Raw genomic sequence first — 27084 nt, 5'->3', positions numbered from 1 at the left:
CGTTAAGGGTACGGTTCCCCGGCCAGGGTCCTTATTTTGTTCATATGTTTGGTTTTGTTCTTTGTCTCCCCTTTCTAGACTGTGAGCCCACTGTTGGGTAGGGACCGTCTCTAGATGTTGCCAACTTGGACTTCCCAAGCGCTTAGTCCAGTGCTCTGCACACAGTAAGCGCCCAATAAATACGATTGATTGATTGATTGATTCCTCCCGGCCTAACCTCGGGCCCTTCCCCACATCCAAGGAAGGTCTAAATGGACCCGACTAGACGGCGGCCGACGCAGTCCGTCTGCAGGCTGAAGTCGCCCCACCCGGGGGCCTCGCGCCCGGCTCCTTACCCGAGAGCAGGAGCTGTCCATCGGACAATCGTACTTGATCAGCCAGTTGTCGTTGCCCCGATCTGCGGACGGGAAGAGCGGCAGTTAGTAGAGACCGGGATGGGGGGGGGATGGACCCCCGCTTCGGTTTGGGGCAGGGATGCCAGGGGGATGGGGGCCCGCGGCTTTTGAGCCTGGGATTAGGAGGATTGAGGTCTGGGGCGGGCCGGAGTCGGGTCGGTCCTCCAGGAGCAGAGCTAGCCGGCCCGGGAATCAATCAATCAATCAATCAATTGTATTTATTGAGCGCTTACTGTGTGCAGAGCACTGTACTAAGCGCTTGGGAAGTACAAGTCGGCAACATATGGAGACGGTCCCGACCCAACAGTGGGCTCACAGTCTGAAAGGGAAGGGCTGCTGGGATTGACGCCGGCTCCCGCTCTAGGGCTGCTCGTGCTGCGAAGCGGCGTGGCCTAGTGGGCCGAGCATGGGAGTCGACGGTCATGGGTTCTAATCCTGACTTCACCATTGGGTGACCTTGGGAAAGTCACTTTATTTCTCTGTGCCTCATGTTGCCAACTTGTACTTCCCAAGTGCTTAGTAATAATAATAATAATAACGATGGCATTTATGAAGCGCTTACTATCATCATCATCATCAATCGTATTTATTGAGCGCTTACTATGTGCAGAGCACTGTACTAAGCGCTTGGGAAGTACAAATTGGCAACATATAGAGACGGTCCCTACCCAACAGTGGGCTCACAGTCTAAAAGGGGGGAGACAGAGAACAAAACCAAACATACTAACAAAATAAAATAAATAGAATAGATATGTACAAGTAAAGTAAATAAATAGATAGAGTAATAACTATGTACAAACATATATATACATACATATATTATTATCATTATTATTATAATTATTATTATTATTATTACTACTATGCGCAAAGCACCGTTCTCAGCGCTGGAGAGGTTACAAGGTGATTGGGTTGCCCCAGGGGGGACTCATAGTTTTAATCCCCATTTTACAGATGAGGGAACTGAGGCCCAGAGAAGTGAAGTGACTTGCCCAGAGTCACACAGCTGACAACTGGTGGAGTACAGTGCTCGGCACATAGTAAGCGCTCAATAAATACGATTGAATGAATGCAAAATGGGGACTGAGACTGTGAGCCCCAAGTGGGTCAGAGGCAGTGTCCAACACAATCTGCTTTGTATCCAAACCAGTGCTTAGTACAGTGCCTGGCACAGAGTAAGTGCGTAACGAGCCCACTGTTGGGTAGGGACCGTCCCTATATGTTGCCAACTTGTACTTCCCAAGCGCTTAGTACAGTGCTCTGCACACAGTAAGCGCTCAATAAATACAATTGAATGAATGAATGAACCAATCCCATCATTTAGGACTGGAGACGATAAAGCAGCAGAGCGCCGGTCAAGAAGCCAGAGGACCCGGGTTCGAGTCCAAGCTGCGCCGTTAGCCTGCCGTGGGACCGTGGGCTAGTCGCTTAACTTCCCCGTACTTCAGTTTCCCCATCTGTAAAATGGGGATAATATCTGCCTTGTCTCCCTATCTCACAGGGATGTCATGAGGGCTGAAATGAACTAATTCATGTGAGAGTGCTTGGGTAATAAAAGCGCTAAAGACATTTCCTCCGGACTGTCAGCTCGATATGGGCAGGGATTGCGTTTGTTTATTGTTGTATTGTACCCTCCAAGTGCTCAGTACAGTGCTCTGCACACAATAAGCACTCAAGATTGAATGAATGAATGAATGAGACCTGACAGCTTTGGTAATAATAATAATAATAATGGCATTTATTAAGCGCTTACTATGTTTAAAGCACTGTTCTAAGCGCTGGGGAGGTTACAAGGTGATCAGGTTGTCCCACGTGGGGCTCACAGTCTTAAGCCCCATTTTCCAGATGAGGTAACTGAGACACGGAAAAATTAAGTGACTTCCCCAAAGTCACCCAGCTGACAAGTGGCAGAGCTGGGATTCGAACCCATGACCTCTGACTCCAAAGCCCAGGCTCTTTCCACCGAGCCACGCTGAACCCAGAAGGACCTGGGCTCTAATCCTGGCTTCACCACTTGTATGCTGTGTGTGACCTTGGGCAAGTCACTTCACTTCTCTGTATAATGGGAATGAAGAGTGTGAGCCCCACACGGGGGACAGGGACTGTGTCCAATAATACCGATAGCATTTATTAAGCGCTTACTATGTGCAAAGCACTGTTCTAAGAGCTGGGGAGCTTACAAGGTGTTCAGGTTGTCCCACGGGGGGCTCACAGTCTTAATCCCCATTTTACAGATGAGGTAACTGAGACCCAGAGAAGTGAAGTGACTTGCCCAAGTCACGCAGCTGACAATTGGCGGAGCCGGGATTTGAACCCATGACCTCTGACTCCAAAGCCCGGGCTCTTTCCACTGAGCCCACGCTGCAGATGCCCCCTCTGCAACCAGAACCGACATACTGAGGCAAGGGCCGCGGGACGGGTGGAGTGTCTCGTGGGTGGGATCCAGGTGCCCCGCTGCGGATGGGAATCATGAGTGGATTCCTCCCATGTAGGGAGAGCACACTGTGAGAGCCACCACGTGCGTGGGGAATGGAATGAATTCTTCCCATTTGGGAAAGTAAGTGGATTCTTCCCGAGTGGGAAGTGTACATGGGTGAGAGCTAGCCGCCTCACCCACGCGCGATTAACAGATGATTGTGTTCCTTCCGCGTAGGGAAGCTCTAATACTGCTAATTGATTATATTCCTCCCGAAAGGGAAGTTCAATCCATTGCGCCTAAACAATTACATAAATTCAATCCGCCTCGCGGAATAAATTTTATATAAAACTCAGGCTTTCCATCCCCGGCCTCTCTCTCTCTCTCGCCTCGCCGATCACTGAACAAACCCGTCCCCGGACGACGGGTGACGCACCCCCAACCGACTCACTCAAAAACCTTTCTCCTCCTACTCGGGCTGCGAGCCCCATGAGAGACAGGGACTGTGTCCAACCTGCCTAAACTGGATCTCTATTTATTTATTTTACTTGCCTAAACTGGATCTCTATTTATTTATTTATTTATTTTACTTGTACATATCTATTCTATTTTATTTTGTGGTATGTTTGGTTTTGTCTCCCCCTTTTAGACTGTGAGCCCACCGTTGGGTAGGGACTGTCTCTATATGTTGCCAATTTGTACTTCCCAAGCGCTTAGTATGGTGCTCTGCACACAGTAAGCGCTCAATAAATACTATTGATGATGATGATGATCTACCCCATCGTTTCAGTACAGTGAAGCAGCGTGGCCGAGAAGCAGCGTGGCTCAGTGGAAAAGAGCCCGGGCTTTGGAGTCAGAGGTCAGGGGTTCAAATCCCGGCTCCGCCAATTATCAGCTGTGCGACTTTGGGCAAGTCACTTCACTTCTCTGGGCCTCAGTTACCTCATCTGCAAAATGGGGATTGACTGTGAGCCCCCCGTGGGACAACCTGATCACCCTGTACGCCTTGTCTGCCCAGGGAATTATTTTACTTGTACATATTTATTCTATTTATTTTATTTGGTTTATATGTTTTGTTATGTTGTCTGTCTCCCCCTTCTAGACTGGGAGCCCGCTGTTGGGTAGGGACCGTCTCTATCTGTTGCAAACTTGTTCTTCCCAAGCGCTTAGTATGTTGTCCCACGTGGGACAACCTGATCACCTTGTATAATAATAATGGCATTTATTAAGCGCTTACTATGTGCAAAGCACTGTTCTAAACACTGTTTGTATCCCCCCCAGCGCTTAGAACAGTGCTTTGCACGTAGTAAGTGCTTAACAAATGCCATTATTATTATTAGTAGTAGTAGTACAGTGCTCTGCACACAGTAAGCGCTCAATCAATACGACTGAATGAATTAATGAATGAATAAGTGCCATCATTATTATTACAGTGCTCAGCACACGGTGAGCGCTTAACGGACGCCACAATTATTTATATTTTAAAGTTATGATTATCATCAAACGCCCCGCCTCCTGGGCCTCCTGAGCCCGAGGTTTCAACACCCTTCGAAGCGAACCTCGACTCTGGGACCCAGTCCACAAAAGCCGCTTATGAATCCCTCCTCAGGCCCCCGCGCCGGGCAAAGCCGGGGGGTCCCGGGGCCCCTCACCGGTGTTGCGGATGATGTAGTCCAAGACCACCAGTCGCTCGAACTGCAAGAGCAGCTGCCGGTTGGTGTTTTCGGGGAGGGGCTCCGCCTCAAAGCGCCGAAGCCAATAGTCCGCATCCTTGTAGCCTTCCACGAAGATCTGGAATGAGCCGACCTGGGGCCGGACAGGGAGCAGAGAGATCAGGCCACCGGTGCCCAAGGTCACGGCGGCCCCCCGCCGTCCCCCCAGCATCCAGGCCCCCCAGTTACAGAAGGAACGGCAGCAGCAATCATACACAGGGTGAGATAATAATAATAATAATAATAATGGCATTTATTAAGCGCTTACTATGTGCAAAGCACCGTTCAAAGCGCTGGGGAGGTTACAAGGTGAGTAGGTTGTCCCACGGGAGGCTCACAGACTTAATCCCCATTTTCCAGATGAGGTAACTGAGGCCCAGAGAAGTGAAGTGACTAGCCCAGCGTCACACAACTGACAAGTGGTGGAGCCGGGATTTGAACCCATGAACTCTGGCTTCAAAGCCCGGGCTTTCTCCACTGAGCCACGCTGCTTCTCGCTGAAATGCCTGGCTCCCCCCCGGGCCCTAGAGTTTGGTTTCTTTCTAGAGGCCTACTGTCATGTGCTATGAGAAGCAGCGTGGCTCAGTGGAAAGAGCCCGGGCTTTGGAGTCAGAGGTCATGGGTTCAAACCCCAGCTCCTCTAATTGTCGGCTGTGTGACTTTGGGCAAGTCACCTCACTTCTCTGTGCTTCACTGACCTCATCTGTAAAATGGGGATTAAGACCGTGAGCCCCCCCGAGGGACAACCTGATCACCCTGTAACCTCCCCAGCGCTTAGAACAGTGCTTTGCACACAGTAAGCACTTAATCAATCAATCAATCGTTATTTATTGAGCGCTTACTGTGTGCAGAGCACTGTACTAAGCGCTTGGGAAGTACAAGTTGGCAACATATAGAGACAGTCCCTACCCAACAGTGGGCTCACAGTCTAGAAGAAGAGGCCTACTATCACATGCTATGAGAAGCAGCGTCGCTCAGTGGAAGGAGCCCAGGCTTTGGAGTCAGAGGTCATGGGTTCAAACCCCGGCTCTGCCACTTGTCAGCTGCGTGACTTTGGGCAAGTCACTTCACTTCTCTGGGCCTCACTGACCTCATCTGTAAATTGGGGATTAAGACCGTGAGCCCCCTGAGGGACAACCTGATCACCTTGTAACCTCCCCAGCGCTTAGAACAGTGCTTTGCACATAGTAAGCGCTTAATAAATGCCATCATTATTATTGTTATTATTATGAGAAGTAGTGTGGCTCAATGGAAAGAGCACGGGCTTGGGAGTTAAAGGTCGTGGTTTCAAATCCCGGCTCCGCCACTTGTCAGCTCTGTGACTTTGGGCAAGTCACTTCACTTCCCTGGGCCTCAGTTCCCTCATCTGTAAAATGGGGATTGAGACTGTGAGCCCCACGCGGGACAACCTCGCCTCATCACCTTGCATCCTTCCCAGCGCTTAGAACAGAGCTTTTGCACATAGTAAGCGCTTACCAAATGCCATCAAAATTATTATTATTATTACTTCCCTACTCCCCACCCTCTCCCCAGCCCTCGCTAACCTCAGACGGAGCAGTCCCTGCGTAAACTGTTGCTACTGTCAATCAGTCAATCAATCGTATTTATTGAGCGCTTACTGTGTGTACTAAGCGCTTGGGAAGTACAAGTTGGCAACACATAGAGACAGTCCCTACCCAACAGCGGGCTCACAGTCTGTCCCGGGACATCGCTGATCCCAAGCGGACCGACCGTCCTGGCCCGAGAACGTCCCACGAAATTCATACCTTGGGGGGCAGACCAATGCGGTTAAACCGCTGCCCGACTTTTGGCACTTTCTCAAGTGCGAGCCGCTTGCCCCTGGATTTCACTCGGTCGATGGCACTGTAGTTGAAGGTCTCGCTGGCCAGGTACACGACCTAAAATGGGAAGAGCAGAGGTTCAGCGAGAGGGGCTCTAAGCCGGGGGCCCAGTCCACGGACGTCCCCCGCCCCGGTTGCCACCCCTCTCCCCCTCCACCCAAAACCCAAGGCGGCAACCAAACTCCCAATCAACTACAGATCCCCCAATACCCCACGTCCAACCTAGGAAAAAAATGATCACGGTTTACGCCTGAGTCCAACTGCGACACCATCAGCACGGCTCAGTGGAAAGAGCCCGGGCTTTGGAGTCAGAGATCATGGGTTCAAATCCCAGCTCCGCCGCTTCATTCAATCGTATTTATTGAGTGCTGACCGTGTGCAGAGCACTGTACTAAGCGTTTGGGAAGTACAAGCTGGCAACATACAGAGGCGGTCCCTACCCGACAGCAGGCTCACAGCACTTGTCAGCCGTGTGACTTTGGGCAAGTCACAACTTCTCTGTGCCTCAGTTCCCTCATCTGTAAATCTTATGTTTTATGCTGCATCATCCAAGTTCTTGGGGGCAAGATACCATCTTCCCATCTCTCTGTGTAACTCTGCGCCTCAGTTCCCTCATCTGTAAATCTTATGGTTTATGCTGTATCATCCAAGTCCTTGGGGGCAAGATACCATCTTCCCAGTTCCAAATAATAATAATAATAATGATATTTGTTAAGCACTTACTTTATGTTAAGCCCCTCTCCCCCCCGTGGGACAGGGGATTAAGACTGTGAGCCCCCCGTGGGACAACTTGATCACCTTGTAACCTCCCCAGCGCTTAGAACAGTGCTTGGCACATAGTAAGTGCTTAATAAATGCCATTAAAAAAAACCACTTCTACAAACCACTCAAAGGGCTTTTACGAGCCTCTTGCTTTCCTCACTACCCCTGGAAGACAGATGAGGAGCAAGGGATTCCCCGGGCCTGTTGTACTGTCACGAGGCCAGGTCACTGGCACAGAGAGTGTCAGGGGATGGGGAGGGGCCCTCATCCAGGTGGTTCAGCAGAGAGTCCTGCACGGGGCTATCTGGGCTAGGGGCGGCAAGGGGACATGCAGGTAGAGCTCTGTACAGTGCCAAACGCACAGTACAGTGCTCTTCATACTGTAAGCGCTCAATAAATACACTTGACTGACTGAGGGCCACCTCCACACATACTAATAATAATAATAATGGCATTTATTAAGCGCTTACTATGTGCAAAGCACTGTTCTAAGCACTGAGGAGGTTGCAAGGTGATCAGGTTGTCCCACAGGGGGCTCATAGTCTTCAGCCCCATTTTCCAGATGAGGGAATTGAGGCCCAGTGAAGTTAAGTGACTTGCCCAAAGTCACACAGCTGACAACTCCTCACCCCGGGCTTCAAGGCTGTCCATCACCTCGCCCCCTCCTACCTCACCTCCCTTCTCTCCTTCTACAGCCCAGTCCGCACCCTCCGCTCCTCCGCCGCTAACCTCCTCACCGTTAGGCCTCTTTCTCGCCTGTCCCGCCATCGATTCCCGGCCCACGTCCTCCCCCGGGCCTGGAATGCCCTCCCTCTGCCCATCCGCCAAGCTAGCTCTCTTCCTCCCTTCAAGGCCCTGCTGAGAGCTCACCTCCTCCAGGAGGCCTTCCCAGACTGAGCCCCTTCCTTCCTCTCCCCCTCGTCCCCCTTTCCATCCCCCCATCTTACCTCCTTCCCTTCCCCACAGCACCTGTATATATGTTTGTACATATTTTTTTTACTCTATTTATTTATTTATTTTATTTGTACATATCTATTCTATTTTATTTTGTTAGTATGTTTGGTTTTGTTCTCTGTCTCCCCCTTTTAGATTGTGAGCCCACTGTTGGGTAGGGACTGTCTCAATATGTTGCCAATTTGTACTTCCCAAGCGCTTAGTACAGTGCTCTGCACATAGTAAGCGCTCAATAAATACGATTGATGATGACAATTGGCGGAGCTGGGATTTGGACCATGACCTCTGACTCCAAAGCCCGAGCTCTTTCCACTGAGCCACGCTGCTTCTCCTGTGACACACGTCACACACTGCGCACTCACTGCCGAGACAAGCCGCAGAAGCCCAGCGGGGCCTCCAACTAGAATTGAGGTCGAGCCCGATTCGGTCCACCTGGGTTTCAGACGGGTACGAGCCTACGCTCCTGGAGTTTGCCCCACGCATGACTTCTCTCTCTTCCAGCAGGCCTCGAGGCAACACAGGCCTGGGGTGAGGCTCTGTGCAGAGAGGGGGCCCGGGCAGGGGTCATCGAGATTTGAGATTCGAAGAACACGCGTCTACAAGTCAGGGGACCTGGCTTCTCATCCCAGCTCCACAACATGCCTGCTGTGTGACCTTGGGCCAGTCTCTTAACCTCTCTGGGCCTCAGTTACGTTGTTTGGAAAATGGGGATTCAATACCTGTTTCTCCTCCCACTAAGAGTGTAAGCGCTGTGTGGGCCAGGGACTCTGTCTGACGTGATTACCTTATCTCTTCCCTAGTGCTTAACATAAAGTGCTTAACAAATATCATTATTATTATTAGGAACTGGGAAGATGGTATCTTGCCCCCAAGAACTTGGATGATGCAGCATAAAACATAAGCAATCGTATCTCTGGTCCTTCCATCAGGGTGGCCTACTCCATTCCAACTCTGGGGACTCACACAAAACCCAGAAAACGGCAGGTCATCCTCTACAGCACCGATGGGGTCGAGTCTCACGGGGCCCGGGACCTTCACGTCCAACAGAAACTCCTTACCATCGGCTTGGGGGCACTCATCATCATCATCAATCGTATTTATTGAGCGCTTACTGTGTGCAGAGCACTGTACTAAGCGCTTGGGAAGTACAAGTTGGCAACATATAGAGACAGTCCCTACCCAACAGCTCTCTCCCTCCTCCCAACCTCGCTCATCTCCTTCTACGATCCAGCCCGCACACTCTGCTCCTCCAATGCCAACCTGCTCACCGGAGTTCACCGACTCCTCATCCACAACCGTTCAAGCGCTTAGTACAGTGCTCTGCACCCAGTAAGTGCTCAATAAATATGACTGAATGAATGAACCCTCCCTTGGACTGGGAACTCCCTTCCCCTTCATATCTGACTGTCCACCCCTCTCCCCACCTTCCCCTCCTATTCATTCATTCAGTCGTCTTTATTGAGCGCTTACTGTGTGCGGAGCACTGTACTAAGTGCTTGGGAAGTACAAGTTGGCAACATATAGAGACGGTCCCTATCCAACAGCGAGCTCACAGTCTGGAAGGGGGAGACAGACAACAAAACAGAACATATTAACAAAATTAAATAGAATAAATATGTACAAGTAAAATAAATAAATATGTGCAAACATATATACAGGTACAGTGGGAAGGGGAAGGAGGTAAGGTGAGGGGGTGGGGAGGGGGACTGTGAGCCTGCTGTTGGGTAGGGATTGTCTCTATCTGTTGCCAAATTGTACTTTACAAGCACTTAGTACAGTGCTCTGCACATAGTAAGCGCTCAGTAAATATGGTTGAATGAATCAATGAATGAAAACTCTCCTAACATCACCGCTCCTCCAAAAATCCTTCCCTAAGTGATAATGATAATGGCGTTTGTTAAGCACTTACTATGTGCCAAGCACTGTTCTAAGCGCTGGGGTAAATACAAGGCAGCACGGCCTAGTGGCTAGAGCCTGGGAGTCAGAAGGACCTGGGTTCTAATCCCGGCTCTTCCACTTGTCTGCTGTGTGACCTTGGGCAAGTAGCTTCACTTCTCTGTGCCTCAGTTACCTCGTCTGTAAAATGGGGATTAAGACTGTGAGCCTCATGTGGGACAGGGACTGTGTCCAACCTCATTAGCTTGTATCTATTCCAGCACTCAGAACAGTGCTTTCCACATAGCGCTTAACAAATACCATCAATATTATTATTACAGTAGATGCAATCCCTGTCCCACATGGAGCCAACAGTCTTAATTCCCATTTTACAGATGAGGTAACCGAGGCACAGAGAAGTAAGGTGACTTGCCTAAGGTCACAGAGCAGACAAGTGGCTGAGCCGGGATCAGAGAAGCAGCGTGGCTCGGTGGAAAGAGCCCGGACTTTGGGAGTCAGAGGTCGTGGGTTCGAATCCCACCGCCGCCACTGGTCAGCTGGGTGACCATGGGCAAGTCACTTCACTTCTCTGCGCCTCAGTTTCCTCATCTGCAAAACGGTTTTTTTTTTCCTTCTAGACTGTGAGCCCGCTGTTGGGTAGGGACCGTCTCTATATGTTGCCAACTTGGACTTCCCAAGCGCTTAGTACAGTACTCTGCACACAGTAAGCGCTCAGTAAATACGATTGAATAAATGAATGAAAGATGCAATCCCTGTCCCACATGGAGCTAACAGTCTTAATTCCCATTTTACAGATGAGGTAACCAAGGTATAGAGAAGTAAGGTGACTTGCCTAAGGTCACAGAGCAGACAAGTGGATGAGCCAGGATTAGGACCCAGGTCCTTCTGGTTTCCAGGCCCACACTCTATCCACTGAGCCATAAACCGTCTTTTCCCCTGGCCACCCTCCCCTCTGCACAAATTTGCACTTGACACTTTGGTACTCACCCCAGCCCGGCGGCACTTTTGTCCATATCCTTATACTCCCTATCTCCTCGATCCACAATTTATTTTAACATCTCCCACTGTTGAATGTAATCTTCCCGTCGGCAGGGATCGCCTCTACCAACTCTGTGGTACCGTATTTTCCCAAGCACCTACTCTACTGGCCTGCACACCGTAAGTGCTCAATAAATACCATCAACTGATGGATTGATTGGGAAATTGAGGCAGAAGGGAGGGGAAGTGACTCCCCACGGACACTCAGCTAAAAAGCTGTCGGTTCAGTCCGAGGCGGAGCTCTGCCGGCCTCGCAGCCCACTCCCACCCCCGGCACTTTGGAGTGTTTCAGTTGGGGTTAGAGAACAGTCGTGAAGCTTCGGTCACTCGAAACCTTCCCAGAATTTGGAGCCACCCAGGGCCTGGGAAGGGATTACTGAGTTATTCTTTCGGGATTAGCCTCTGTGGGGGCCCAGCCCTGTCTTCATCAGCTGCCGGAATCCGGTCCTGAGGGGAGGCTGCGAGGATCCGCTCGGGAGTCGCCTTTTGCGCCCTCGGGATTTGGTCTGACCTCGGCTTTCCCGCGACGAGAAACCCAAAAAGCTGTCTGTCTCGCCGAACCCCAACCCCCTTGGTGACCTGGGAATAAGGCGGGCCGGTGGGCTACCCTGACTGGAAAGAGAGACGTTGGCAGGGAGAGCAAGAGGAAGCGTTGGCTGCTGGAAAGCAGAGAAAGCTCCAGGGGGAGGAGCAGGAAGCATGAGGAGCAGCGTGGCTCAGTGGAAAGAGCCTGGGCTTTGGAGTCAGAGGTAATGGGTTCAAATCCCGGCTCCGCCAGCTGTGTGACTTTGGGCAAAAGTCACTTCACTTCTCTGGGCCTCAGTTCCCTCATCTGTAAAATGGGGACGAAGACTGTGAGCCCCCCGTGGGACAACCTGATCACTTTGTAACCTCCCCAGCGCTTAGAACAGTGCTTTGCACATAGTAAGCGCTTAATAAATGCCATTATTATTATTATTACTATTATGAGATGAGCTCTGTGAAGAGGCCTGCCAGGAGAGAAAGGACTCTGCTAGACCAGATACTTAAAAATACCTTCACGGGCACCTTTACTCCCGAAAGTTTTAAAATGGGGGAGGCTGAGGAAGAGAGCGAGAATCCAGCTCGCCGAGGCGAGTAGGAAGCAGAATCAGGACTGGAGATGTGGCCTCCTGGACCCAACAATGCAATGCCAGTTAACCAGGAAAGGGGGAGGGGTCTGAAGAGACCCCATGCCAGTCTGAGCCTCGGCCTTTCCACTGCTCAAAAGGTCAAAGAAGGCCGCATGCACTTCGTTGGTTGCTGTTTGGACTTCCAGAGACCCGTGACCCACACCAGGTAGCCCCCTGGGTTGGGAGGAGGGTGAGACCCCAGCCCTCTGTTGTGGACAGGGAATGTGTCTGTTTATTGTTATATCATACTCTCCCAGGCGCTCAGTACAGTGCATGGCACAGGCACTCAAAAAATACAACTGAACTGAACCCCGAAGGGACCTCAACCCTTCATAGGGGACCCCAGTCCTCCGGGGATCCCCAGCCGCACCAGTCCCGCCCACCTTACCTTAGTGCGGGGTACGATGTTGAGTTCCAGCTTCTGGTCCACGAGGCTGGCCCCGGCCTCCGAGAGGTAGCCCTGATTGAGAACCAGGCAGTCGCGGCCAAAGCAGCAGGGACAGCAGAGTTTCTGCAGCCACTTGGTCCACTTGGGGTTGAGCTGGCCGTACGGCTCTTCGTTTTTGGGCTTGAAAACGCCAATGATCTTCTGCGGGGACAAAGAAGGAGGGTGAGGGGGGATGAGGGCCCAGCGGGAGAACTCGGAAGGGCCCCGGGCCCACCTCCGAGTCCCCTGGCGACCAGCCGGACCTTCCAACGGAATCGAGACAAATAGCAGACATGAGTCCTGAGGGGGATGAAAGGAGGACCAGCCCAGGAATGGAGGGGGCAGGGTCTGCTCCAGGAGGGGATGCTTTAGAAGGCCTGGGCACTTCATGGGAAGTAACATGGCCTAGTGGATAGAGCACGGGCTTGGGAGTCAGAAGGTCATGGGTTCTAATTCTGCCTCTGCCACTTGTCTGCTGGGTGGCCCTGGGCAAGTCGCTTCACTTCTCTGGGCCTCAGTTCCCTCATTCATTCAGTCATTCAATCGTATTTATTGAGCGCTTACTGTGTGCAGAGCACTGGACTAAGCGCTTGGGAAGTACAAGTTGGCAACATATAGAGATGGTCCCTACCCAACAGTGGGCTCACTGTTCTGTAAAATGGGGATTGAGATCGTGAGCCCCATGTGGGACAGGGACTGTGTCCAACCCCATTTGTTTGTACCCACCCCAGCGCTTAGTACAGTGTCTGGCACATAGTAAGCGCTTAACAAATATTTTATACTGTTATTATTATTCACGGGAACCGTGTACCCACCCCAGCACTTAGCACAATGTTCGGCACAGAGGAAGCACTTCACCAATACCACATTATTACCATTAGGAGGGTCATGGTGGGTTAAACTAGGGAGAAGTGGGGAAGGTGTGAAAAAAGCTTGCCCTCTACGCTGTAAGCTAGTTGTGGGCTGGGAATGTGTCTACCACCGCTGACGGATCATACTCTCCCAAGCGCTTAGTACGATGCTCTGCACACGGTAAGCAGTCAATAAATACCCCTGATGGATCGATTGGTCAGAGACCGCCAGTTTCTCGCTAGAATAACATCTCTAGAATCTGCCCTTTTCTCTCCATCCAAAACCGCCACCCCGCTAGACCGAGCACATACCAGACCCCTCCTCAACTACTGCATCAGCCTCCTTGCTGACCTCCCTGCCTCCAGCCTCTCCAGTCCATACTTCAATCTGACACCTGGATTATTTCTCTAAAAAAAACAACAACATTCTGCGCCCATCTCCCCACTCCTCAACTGCCTCCAATGGTTGCCTCTCAATCCACTCAACCAATCTTTGCTCCTCTTCCCCGTACCTTGACAGAAGATAAAGGGCAGGGCCCAATACAGCTGAAGCCAGGATTTTGGAAACAGCCCTTGGACAATACTGCCTAGGATGCCCTTTTCCCTCATTCGCTGGTCTCCCTTCTGTCCCTGATAGCTGTCGCTGCCCTCCGCTCCCCCAACCCCGTTCATCTTGAGTTGTGTTGCCACACCTTGATGGCACAGCACCAATGTGCCCACATCCTTCTTCTGGCCTGGAACGCCCTCCCTCCTCAAATCCGACAGACAATGACTCTTCCCCACTTCAAATCCTTATTGAAGGCCCATCTCCTCCAAGAGGCCTTCCCTGACTAAGCCCTCAATTCCTCTACTTCCACTCCCCTCTGTGCTGCCCGGACTTGCTCCCTTTATTCATCCCCCCAGCACTTACGTATGTATTGTAATTTATTTATTTATATTAAAGCTTGTCTCCCACTCTAGACTGTAAGTTCACTGTGGGCACAGACTCTGCTATTTTGTTCTAGTGGACTTGCTCAAGCACAGTGCTCGGCACATAGTGAGCACTCAATACAATTGATTGTTCATCGAGCACCCACTGAGTGCCCAATGCACTACTCTGGAGGTCCAGGCGTGGAATTTAGTAGTGAGAACAAGCCTGAAAGAATGTGAGGGCTCAGGAAATATGAACTGAAATAAAATAGTCCTTGGATCTCAGGGGGAAATGGAGACAAATCTCAGAGTAACAAAAATAGTCACTGTATTTGCTAAGCCCTTCCTATGTGCTAAGCGCTGGAGTAGGTATAATAAAATCAAATTAGACTAAATAAATAAATAGACTAAATAAAATCAAATCTGATTAAATAAAATCGAATTAAAATCAAATCAAATCAAATCAAATTCAAGGCCCTACTGAGAGCTCACCTACTCCAGGCCTTCCCAGACTGAGCCCCTTCCTTCCTCTCCCCCTCGTCCCCCTTTCCATCCCCCATCTTACCTCCTTCCCTTCCCCACAGCACCTGTATGTATATGTTTGTACATATTTATTACTCTATTTATTTTACTTGTACATATCTATTCTATTTATTTTATTATGTTAGTATGTTTGGTTTTGTTCTCTGTCTCCCCCCTTTTAGACTGTGAGCCCACTGTTGGGTAGGGACTGTCTCTATATGTTGCCAACTTGGACTTCCCAAGCACTTAGTACAGTGCTCTGCACACAGTAAGCGCTCAATAAATACGATTGATGATGATGATGATGATGAAATTAGACAGTCTCTGACCCACATGGGGTTCACAGTCTAAGGGGAAAAGGAACAGGTGTTTAATCCCCACTGTACAAAGGAGGAAACTGAAGCACAGAAGTGACCTGTCCCAAGGTCACACAACGGGCAAGTGGTGGAGGATTAGAACTCAAGTCTCGTGGCTCCCAGATCGTCCCACCTTTGGTAGCTACTCAAGCTCTGAGGAAGCCCTGTAGTGACATCACAGAGACACAGATCTGCCTTGACTCATAATAATAATAATAAAATAATAATAATAATAATAATAATAATAATGGTATTTGTTAAGCTCTTACTATGTGCCAAGCACTTAAGCTTTGGAAGCGCGAACCAGCCAAACAAGCCACGAGTCACAACAGGGACAGAAGAGCTCTGCCCCTAGGCCGGCCTCTGCTTTCTTCACAGTAGCCAAGGACTCAAGGTTTCCACTGCCTCCCCTAAGGAACATCATCTCCTATTACCCGAGGAGAACCCGATCCCCAGTCAATCCGTCAATCGATGATAACTATCGAGCGCTGCGTGCCGAGCACTCATGGCTCAGTGGCGAGAGCCCGGGCTTGGGAGTCAGAGGTCATGGGTTTGAATCCCAGATCCGCCACATGTCTTCTGTGTGACCCTGGGCAACTCAACTTCTCTGAGCCTCAGTTACCTCATCTGTAAAATGGGGATTAAGACTGTGAGCCCCACGTGGGACAACCTGATCACCTTGTATTCCCCCAGCGCTTAGAACGGTGCTTTGCACATACTAAGCGCGTAACAAATGCCATCATTATCATTATTATTATTATTATGACAACAGAATTGGCTGCCGCTCTTCCTACCCTTGCTCGTGGGCTGTTGGGAGCTGAGAGGGGGGCTCTCGCAAGGCCCTCTCGTGCCTTCTGGCGTTTCCCGATCCTCTCTGGTCTCCCCACTGGGGAGCCAGGGGGGAGAAGCTCCAGGGCATTCAGTCCTCTGGGGCTGTTTTAGCCCCTGCTCCGGTCCCTCCCCAACCCCGATGCCAGCTTGCTCATTTGTTCCAAGACATCAGAATCAATATGCCGCCTTGACCGCCTGGACAGCATGATTCATTCTCAGCTCAGCATGTGACTCTTCCCCATACGCTCCACGTCAGCAGTCGGCCTCGGCTACAGGCGTTCCTTCGAGTGGTGCCACTTCTGGCCAGCCTTTTATCTGACGTTTAAATAATAATAATAATTATGTTACTTGTTAAAGTGCTAACTATGTGCCAAGCGCCGAGGTAGATACAAGCTAATCGGGTTGGACACAGCCCCACATGGGGCTCATGCTCTTTAACCCCATTTCACAGATGAGGTGACTAAAGCCCAGAGAAGTTATGTGGCTTGCCCAAGGTCACCCAGCAGACAAATGGCAGAGCCGGGATTAGAACGCAGGTCCTTCTGACCCCCAGGTCCAGACTCCAGCCACTGGGCCCCGCTGCTTCCAGTTATGCGGCTCGGGTTGGCTTGTTCTGCTGTGTGACCCAGATATCCCAACTGATCCCCGTCCTGAACCACGAGGAGGCACGCGCCACCTCCTACATCCCGCCTCACACTCCAACCCACTGACGCTAAAAGAGTCCTCTGCCTTTCCCAGTGGCATTCTACACAGCAGAAAGCCCAGACTGCCGATGTGGCCCACCACAAAATCCATCCATCAGTATCTCCGGCGACTAGAGGGGCCCAAGAGCCATGAAAAATGCCCAGCTTCCCCGGGTTACCATGGCCCCCCTTCTGGAGATCTTTTGGGCTACAAAACCGGCTCTGGGACCCCCCCAATGTTCCGGTCTATTTGGGGAGACTTCCAGATAACCACCCCCGTGAGAATTGGGGAAGGGGCCCTGGGACTCTACCACTTTTCAGGAATTCTCAGGATCCAAACGAACAAACAATTCCCTTTGACCCCCATGCCCTAGGAGTTACCTCTATCTAAAAGCTGTGGACCTTCCTTGGCCGGATGGCATCACCTGGCACGAACCCTGGAGCCTCCAGCCTGCCCTCCCCCAGCATACTTTGACCAGTGGTAATAATAATAATAATAATAATAATAATAATCATGGCATTTGTTAAGCGCTTACTATGTGCAAGGCACTGTTCTAAGCGCTGGGGGTGATCAGGTTGTTCCATGTGGGGCTCACAGTCTTAATCCCCATTTTACCAGATGAGGGAACTGAGGCTCAGAGAAGTGAAGTGACTTGCCCAAGGTCACACAGCAGACATGTGGCGGAGCCGGAATTCGAACCCGTGACCTCTGACTCCAAAGCCCGGGCTCTTTCCACTGAGCCACGCTGCTTCTGATAGTAAGCCAGACTGTCCCAATGTCTCTTCGGAGATGTCAAATGTTACCAAATCCTCTTGGAACAAACCCCTCTTCCCTATCGGGGCTGCTGGTTCCACGTCTCAAACCCGCAGTAACCCAAGCAAGACATTTGAGAGCCTCTCTCTTACAATAATAATGGTAATTATGGCATTTGTTAAGCTCTCACTATGTGCCAGGCACTGTAAGAACTGGGGTGGATACAAGCAAATCGGTTTGGACACAGTCCCCGTCCCATGTGGGGCTCACAGTCTCAATCCCCGTTTTACGGATGAGGGAACTGAGGCCCAGAGAAGTGAAGTGACTTGCCCAAGGTCACACAGCAGAGTTGGGTTTACCACTATTCCACGCTGCTTCTCTCAGTGTGGTTCAGTGGAAAGAGCTTGGGAGTCAGAGGTCATGGGTTCAAATCCAGCTCTGCCAACTGTCAGCTGTGTGACTTTGGGCAAGTCACTTAACTTCTCTGGGCCTCAGTTCCCTCATCTGTAAAATGGGGATGAAGACTGTGAGCCCCCCGTGGGACAACCTGATCACCTTGAATCCTCCCCAGCGCTTAGGACAGTGCTTTGCACATAGTAAGCGCTTAACAAATCCCATCCCATCATCATGATCAGAGTGGATACAACTTGGCCCTTCTGTCCTCTCAGACCTCTTCATTCTTCTAAAGCCCCTTATCCCGGAAAGCTGAACCCCACTCATTCTCCACACACGTTTGGTCCATGTCTCCCCATTCCGTAAGAACCTCCAATGGCTGCCAACATCAAACAGAAACTCCTTACTGTCGGCCTTAAAGCCCTCATTTGGCTCATCCCATCCTATCCCACCTCACTTATCTCCTACTACAGCCCAATCACCTCCCCAGCGCTTAGAACAGTGCTTTGCACATAGCAAGCGCTTAATGAATGCTATCATTATTATTATTATTACCTCTAATCAGAGTTCTCCAGTCTTGTCTCTCTCGCCGCTGACCCCTTTCCCATGTCCTCCCTCGGCCCTGGAACTCCTTCCCCCTCCACGTACGCCAGACCACCACTCTCTCAACCATCAAAGCATAATTAAGGTCACATCTTCTTCATGAGGTCCTCATTCATTCAATCGTATTTATTGAGCGCTTACTGTGTGCACAGCACTGTACTAAGCGCTTGGGAAGTACAAGTCGGCAACAGATAGAGACGGTCCCTACCCAACAACGGGCTCACAGTCTAGAAGGGGGAGACAGACAAGAAAACAAAACATCTTTTCCCCAGCTCACTCTCCTTTCCACGTCATCTAAGCACTTGCATTTGTGACCTCTGGATGTTTGATATTCACCAGCCCCAGCCCCAGCCCCACAGCACTTATGTACATATCCTTAAATTATTTATTATACTTATTTATTCATATTAATGTCTGTCTCCCCGGCTAGACGGTAAGCTCATTATGGGCAGGAAATGTGTCAGCTAATTCTGTTGTACTGTACTCTCCCAAGCGCTTAGAACAGTGCTCTGCACCTAGTAAGCGCTCAATAAATACCACTGATTGATTGACAGCCCCCTCCTTCCTTTCCCCCTCCTCCCCCTCCCCATCCCCCCCACCTTACCTCCTTCCCCTCCACAACACCTGCATATATGCATGTTTGTACGCATTTATTACTCTATTTATTTGAGTTGTACATATTTATTCTATTTATTTTATTTTGTTAATATGTTTTGTTTGTTGTGTATATACGTTTGTACGCATTTATTACTCTATTTATTTTACTTGTACATATTCATTCTATTTATTTTATTTTGTTAATATGTTTTGTTTTTTTGCCTGTCTCCCCCTTCTAGACTGTGAGCCCGCCGTTGGGTAGGGACCGTCTCTATATGTTGCCAACTTGTACTTCCCAAGCGCTTAGTACAGTGCTCTGCACACAGTAAGCGCTCAATAAATACGACTGAATGAATGAATGATTGATGACTGAAATACCCTGCAGGCCACTTGGCAACTTGGCAAAGTCCCGGGTACGAAGGACCCCGTGGTCACCCACCTTGGTAAGAAGCAGCATGGCACAGTGGATAGAGCACGGGCCTGGGCATCAGAAGGTCGTGAGCTCTAATCCCAGCTCCACCAACTGTCTGCTGTGTTCATTTATTCAATTGCATTTATTGAGCACTTACTGTGTGCAGAGCACTGTACTAAGCGCTTGGGAAGTCCAAGTTGGCAACATCTAGAGACAGTCCCTACCCAACAGTGGGCTCACAGTCTAGAAGGGGGAGACAGAGAACAAAACAAAACGTATTAACAAAATAAAGTAAATAGAATAACCTTGCCCTGTGACCTTGGGCAAGTCCTTTCACCTCTCTGGGCCTCAGTTACCTCATCTGTAAAATGAGGATTGAGATTGTGAGCCCCAGGTGGGACAGGGGTCGTAGCCAACCCAGTTTGCTTGTATCCACTCAACGCTTAGTACAGGGCCTGGCACACAGTAAGTGCTTAACAAATAGCACAATTATTACTATTAATAATAATAATAATAAACCTCCAAGCAGCCCCTGCTGCAGCAGAGCTCTGGCCAAAACCTCCCATGGCCAGGTGTGGGCTGGAGTGACTTCCCCCAGCTAATCGCCACTGCCAGGCCAGGGACTGTTCCTGGAAAAGCAGCAATCGAGAGGAAACAAATGCCTTAAAAAACAAAAAAACAAAAAACCCTGACCAGCTCAGGTTGCTCCTATGAGAGGAGGACAAGTTGTTCATCCCAGCAGGGGCCTTAGAGAGGACCAGCGTGGCTGAGGACAAATCAATCCTACTTACTAAGAAAACCTCTGGATCCAAGAGTTCTGCCAAGCTTAAAGATCTAGACTGAACTTCTTCTTCCCCGGGGAGGGGAAGCGAGTGGACTGGAAGCTCCATACGCCCCAGAGTCAGAACCGAAGAGTACTTCACATAACCTCAATACCTGCTTATGAAGCTTTCCTACTCAATCGATCAGTGGTACTTACTGAGCGCTTATTGTGTGCAGAGTTCTGTACTAAGTGCTTGGAAGAGTACAGCTAAGTTCTCGTTCTCGCCTGTTGCGCCGTCAGCCCCCGGCCTGGCCCGCGTCCTACCCCTGGCCTGGAATGCCCTCCCTCCATACATCTGTTGCCAACTTGTACTTCCCAAGCGCTTAGTACAGTGCTCTGCACACAGTAAGTGCTCAATAAATACGACAATGAATGAATGAATCTCTCTTCTCAAAGCCCTACTGAGAGCTCCCCTTCTCCAGGAGGCCTTCCCAGACTGAGCCCCCCACCTTTTCCTCTGCTCCTCCTCCCTTCCCCACCACCCCCACTCCCTCCCTCTGCCCTCCCCACTTCCCCTCCCCACAGCACTTGTGTATCTTTGTACATATTTATTACTCTATTTTTTAATGGCATTTATTAAGCGCTTACTATGTGCAAAGCACTGTTCTAAGCACTGGGTAGCTTACAAGGTGTTCAGGTTGTCCCACAGGGGGCTCACAGTTTTAATCCCCATTTTACAGATGATATAACTGAGGCCCAGAGAAGTTAAGTGATTTGCCCAAAGCCACACAGCTGGCAATTGGCGGAGCCGGGATTTAAACCCATGACCTCTGACTCCAAAGCCCATGCTCTTTCCACTAAGCCACGCTGATGTGCATATATCTATAATTCTATTTATTTATTTTGAAGGTAGTGATACCAGTCTACTTGTTTTGTTGTCTGTCTCCCCCTTCTAGACTGTGAGCCTGTTGTTGGGTTGGGACCGTCCCTATCTGTTGCCAAACTATACTTTCCAAGCGCCTAGTACAGTGCTCTGCACACAGTAAGCACTCGATAAATACAATGAATGAATGAACTGAGTTGGTGGACAAGTTCCTTGCCCACACAGAGCTTACATTCTAGAGGGGGAGACAGACATTTTTATAAATTATTCATAATATATAATTTATAGCTCGGTACCTACTCCCAAGATTTCCCTGAGAAACACACTCTATGTAAGGCTAAGGGAGATCCTGAGGAGAGGGCAGAGAAGTGCCTTGCAGGCCTGTATATATGTTTGTAAGTATTTATTACTCTATTTTATTTGTACATATTTATTCTATTTATTTTATTTTGTTAATATGTTTTGTTTTGTTCTCTGTCACCCCCTTCTAGACTGTGAGCCCACTGTTGGGTAGGGACCGTCTCTAGATGTTGCCAACTCGTACTCCCCGAGCGCTTAGTAAAGTGCTCTGCACACAGTAAGCGCTCAATAAATACGATTGAATGAATGAATGAAAAGGCCTCAGAGTGCACTGGAGTTGTAGTTTATTAGTTCATTCATTCAGTCATATTTATTGAGCGCTTACTGTGTGCAGAGCACTGTAATAATAATAATAATGATGATGGCATTTATTAAGCGCTTACTATGTGCAAAGCACTGTTCTAAGCGCTGGGGAGCATACAAGGTGATCAGGTTGTCCCACGTGGGGCTCACAGTCTTCATCCCCATTTTCCAGATGAGGTAACTGAGGCACGGAGAAGTGAAGTGACTTGCCCAAAGTCACACAGCTGACAATTGGCAGAGCCGGGATTTGAACCCATGACTTCTGACTCCAAAGCCCGGGCCCTTTTCCACTGAGCCACGCTGCTGTACTAAGCACTTGGGAGAATACAACAATAAACAGGCACATTCCCTGCCCACAATGCGCCTACAGTCTAGGGGAAGGGAGAACAGACACTGATATTAAAAAAATAAATAAATTACAGATATGTATCTAAGTGCTGTGCTTTGCACACAGTAAGTGCTCAATAAATATGATTGATTGATTGATTGATTGATTGCTGTGGGATTGGGACGGCGGGGGGAAGAACAGAGGGTGCAAGTCAGGGTGATGCAGAGGGTTGGGCGAACAGGAAAGGGGGTTTAGTCAGGGAGGACTTCCCGGAGGAGATTAGGCTTTGAAGGGGAGGGAGGAGAGTAACTGTCTGTCGGATTTGAGGAAGGAGGGCATTTCACGCCAGAGGCACGACATGGGCGAGGGGTCGGCGGCAAGATCGAGGCACAGTGAGAAGGTCAACATTAGAGGATCATTAGTTGAAGTTGGAGTTGTGTTGTGGCCCCGTGGTCAGAGGACCTGGGTTCTAATCTCCACTAGGTCACTTGTCGGCTGAATGACTTTGGGCAAGTCACTTAAGTTCTCTGTGTCTCAGTAATCTCATCTGTAAAATGGAGATTAAGACTGTGATCCCCACATGGGGACTTGATTAGCTTATATCTACCCCAGTGCCTGGTACACAGTAAGCAATTAAAAAAAACATTATATACAGTAAATACTAGATAAAATTCACTGAGTGCTCAAAATATACTGGATACAATACACCAGACCATCCTTTTCCTCTAGGAGCTTTCCACTCTACGGTAGCCTAGGAAATCAGAAAAATGAATAAATCCATAAAATAAATCTATAGTCACTCTTTTTAAATATGAGAAGCAGCGTGGTTTAGCGGAAAGAGCATGGGCTTGGGAGTCAGAGGTCGTGGGTTCTAATCCCGGCTCCGCCACTTGTCAGCTGTGTGGCTTTGGGCAAGCCACTTCTCTGTGCCTGTTACCTCATCTGTAAAATGGGGATTAAGACTGTGAGCCCCATGTGGGACAACCTGATAACCCTGTGTCTTCTCCAGCGCTTAGAACAGTGCTTGGCACATAGTAATCGCTTAACAAATACCAACCATATTATTGTTATTTAAAGGTTCTGTTCCAGGCTTTGAGGTTGGTTTGGGTTTTTTTGTTTGTTTACTTGTTTTTTTAAGGTGTGCTTGTTTGTTTGGTGGCCAGGTGGTGGAGGAAGAGGAAGAGTGTGTTGGATTTCTAGACTGTGAGCCCGCTGTTGGGTAGGGACCGTCTCTACATGTTGCCAACTTGTACTTCCCAAGCGCTTACTACAGTGCTCTGCACACAGTAAGCACTCAATAAATATGATTGAATGAATGAATAACAGAGACCAGATATGGCCAGACATTTTTGAGGGACATTAGAGTTTTCATCCCTGTCCTGTTGCTCACTAGATTGAGGTGGCTTCCTACAGGAGGAGGGTTTGAGGGAAAGCGGGGCTTGGCCGGCAGGAAGCCGCTCCAGATAATAATAATTTTGGTATTTGCTAAGCGCTTACTATGTGCAAAGCACTGTTCTAAGCGCTGGATAAACTGGGAAGCACGAGACGAGAGAAGCATCTGCCCAGAGAGGATGTCCCTTGCTGTGTCCCGGGCACACTGGCCTGTCTGTCTGTCGAGGAGGGGAAGAGGATCATCTCCCCCTCTAGACTGGAAGCTTGTTGTGGGCAGGAAATAATAACAATAATAATAATGGCATTTGTTAAGCGCTTACTATGTGCAAAGCACCGTCCTAAGCGCTGGGAATGGGTCTACCAACTCTGCTGGATTGTACTCTCCCGTGCTCAGCATATGGTTAAGCGCTCAACAAATACCATTGATGACGACGATGACATCTCTTCAGGGGCCCATAAGGGTAGAGAACTTGTGAGCCAGAATTATAGGAGCAGAGCAGCAAGAGCACACAGAAAAAACATCACTTGAGCCAGTGGGCTCCCAACTTTTCAAACTTCACGGCCAGTAAAATGCTCGTGAAAAAGCAACCAGAGCCCCTTGAGTCTGGGCAGGGAGGTACTTGGATATCAGCTAGAGTTACCTTCTCCAGCTACATTTTGATTTCCACCGAGCAAGCTCTCTTGAGAGCGGCCCATTCATTCATTCAATCGTATTTATTGAACCCTTACTGTGTGCAGAGTACATGGTCCATTCTCCTCACCTCTGCCGTCATGACACCTCCTCGGACCTTCTCCTGTTTTCAGGAGGAACTGGAAGCTGTGGCAGAAACCAGGCCTCAGCCACAGGCACCAATGCCTCACAACGACACCCCAGAAAGTGAATGTGCGGACTGGCTCAAGTCCCAGGTCGAAAAACGCACCCCCGGATCACACGTCCCCCCGAGGTGACATCAAGGCCACGGATTTGAGAGGTTTTGAACGAGTAATGTACACACGGCCGTCTCCTCTCCAAAATGAGATGTTTTGGCAAGGACAACAGAGACTTCAATCCTGGCACATTCCTCTCCCAGAGATGATTCATTCCCTGGAATCAAACTAAAAAGATGACAGGGCATACGCTGTATTACCGAGACCCTGTTCCCCGCTGCCTCCCACTCCTGTCCACTTCTGCCACTCCTCCAGATCACACCTCAGTCACCCGGATCACTATTTTTTTGAGAAAAATACTCGAGTGAAATAGGTTCCTTCATCTACATCGACCAAAGACACTTTACAGCCCCTCCCCACTTTAAACAGAAAAAAGGGAATAAAGCCGGTTGGAGTTTAATTTAGGGAAAAGCTAGCCTCCCACTCTTGTCCACGTCTGCCACTCCCCCAGATCGCACCTCAGCTCAGCTGGTTCACTATTTTTTAAAGAAAAATACCCCAGTAAAATAGTTTCCTTCATCTGCACCAACCAAATACACTTTCCAGCCCCTCCTCACTTAAAACAAAAAAAAAGGGAATAAAGCCGGTTGGGGGTTAATTTAGGGAGAAGCTAGCAGTTTCTTTACTTTCGGAACCATTTTCACTCGGAATTCCCCACTCATTGCGCAGAGGCATGAGACTTTCAAACTCTCCAGACACCAGGAGGAGAGCTCCCCAAGCATAAACCCCCTGTGTTTTTTAAGCATGGGGTGACAGCGTTGGATTCGGTAGTTTGCTCATGTAGGCGACCACAGAACCCTTGGGCAGTTTTGGCAGGCCCTCTCTGAACACGTCCTCTCAGGAAACAAGTAGATCTGATCAATAGCCACAAGAAGAGGGACAGCAGCGCATATCAGAACAGGGAACTTTGCCTCGAATCAAAATGACTTCCTGCCTTCACCTTTCTCAATCCAAGGTCCTTCTGAAGAGCTAAGTTTATTCACGCACAGTATAGGGCTGAATTTGATAAGAATGCTTCACGAATAACTGTGGTATTTGTTGAGCACATACTGGGTGCCAAGCACGGTACTAAACTCCTGGGTAGACACAAGCTAATCAGGTCAGACACGGTCCCTTTCCCACATGGAGCTGCCCAGTCTATGCGGGAGCACTTTTATAAATTATTTATAGTAATGTCTGTCTCCCCCCCGTCTAGACTGTAAGCTCGTTGTGGGCAGAGAAGCAGCGTGGCGTGGTGGACAGAGCACAGGCCCGGGAGTCAAGAGGGTCATGGGTTCTGATCCCGGCTCTGCCGCTTGTCTGCTGTGTGGGTTTGGGCAAGTCACTTCATCATCATCATCATCATCATCATCAATCGTATTTATTGAGCGCTTACTATGTGCAGAGCACTGTACTAAGCGCTTGGGAAGTACAAATTGGCAACATATAGAGACAGTCCCTACCCAACAGTGGGCTCACAGTCTAAAAGGGGAAGACAGAGAACAAAACCAAACATACTAACAAAAAATAAATAGAATAGATATGTACAAGTAAAATAAATAGAGTAATAAATAGAGTAATAAATAAATAAACTTCACTTCTCTGGGCTTCAAGTTACCTCATCTGTAAAATGGGGATTGAGACGGTGAGCCCGACGTGGGACAGGGACTGTGTCCAACTCAATTTGCTTGCATCCACCCCAGCGCTTAGTACAGTCCCTGGCACATAGTAGGTGCCACCACCATTATTATCATCATAACTCTCCCTAGCCTATAGTACTGCACTCCGCACAGTTAGCGCTCAATAAATATCACTGATTGATTGATTGGAACCGGCATGGCTCACTGAAAAGCAGTTTAACATTCCACTGAACATTCATTGACAGGTTGAGAACAGAGTTCCACGACTCTCATTTCACTCTGCTTTTCCAGGGACACCTCATTTAACGCGATCAAATGACCTAAATTTAGATATATTCTGTTGCACGAGGATAAAGGCGGGCAAGAAAATTTTAGTCGCTCACAGGTACACCCCCTCCCACCATCTATCCTCCCCCACACGGTCCAAGCCAGACCAAAGTTCAACAAAATCTCTTGCCAGAGAGACCCCGGATAACCAGTGAAGTATCCTGGAAGCAGATAAGCTTGACTTGGTATGACTCTGAAAGCGAAAGGCATCGGACGGGCCTTGAGTCTCTAAACCTCCATATTCTAATCTAAAGCAGAAGGGCCAAAAAAAGATTTGACTCGTTTCCCAGAAGAATTGAGCAACAACCGCGACAAACACTTCGGAGGCAAGGTACTCGCCGTCATCTGCCAGCACACTGGTTTATGCCTGTTGTGTCGGTAAGACCATTCCCAGCCCAGAGAACGTGGCAGCTGCAGACTCTGGATCCTGAGATGCTCACCGGAATTCCCTGAACTGGGCCTTAGTCGACTCAGGGCCAATCAACTGTATTTATTAATAATAATAATGGTATTTGTTAAGCGCTTACTATATGCCAGACGCTGTTCTAAGCGCTGGGGGAGATAATAATAATAATAATAATGGCATTTATTAAGCGCTTACTATGTGCAAAGCACTGTTCTAAGCGCTGGAGAGGTTACAAGATGATCAGGTTGTCCCACGGGGGTCCCAGTCTTCATC

General features: G+C 49.3%; 1 protein-coding gene across 1 annotated transcript in view; it reads right to left on the bottom strand.

Annotated features, from left to right (window-relative positions):
- The window catches only part of PI4K2A (phosphatidylinositol 4-kinase type 2 alpha), a 56354-nt gene that overhangs the window by 20375 nt on the left and 8895 nt on the right, over nucleotides 1-27084 (bottom strand). Inside the window, exons 2-5 of the mRNA XM_038744139.1 lie at nucleotides 12554-12754; nucleotides 6290-6421; nucleotides 4464-4617; nucleotides 336-397 (exon numbers count right to left, since the gene is read on the bottom strand). Coding sequence (XP_038600067.1) covers nucleotides 336-397; nucleotides 4464-4617; nucleotides 6290-6421; nucleotides 12554-12754 — 549 coding nt within the window. The remainder of the gene's footprint in view (nucleotides 1-335; nucleotides 398-4463; nucleotides 4618-6289; nucleotides 6422-12553; nucleotides 12755-27084) is intronic.

Source organism: Tachyglossus aculeatus, chromosome 3 (genome assembly GCF_015852505.1).
Source record: "Tachyglossus aculeatus isolate mTacAcu1 chromosome 3, mTacAcu1.pri, whole genome shotgun sequence".
In the NCBI taxonomy this organism is placed as follows: Eukaryota; Metazoa; Chordata; class Mammalia; order Monotremata; family Tachyglossidae; genus Tachyglossus; species Tachyglossus aculeatus.
The sequence above is the reverse complement of the archived record's forward strand: the minus strand, read 5'-3'. Positions and strand labels throughout refer to the sequence as shown.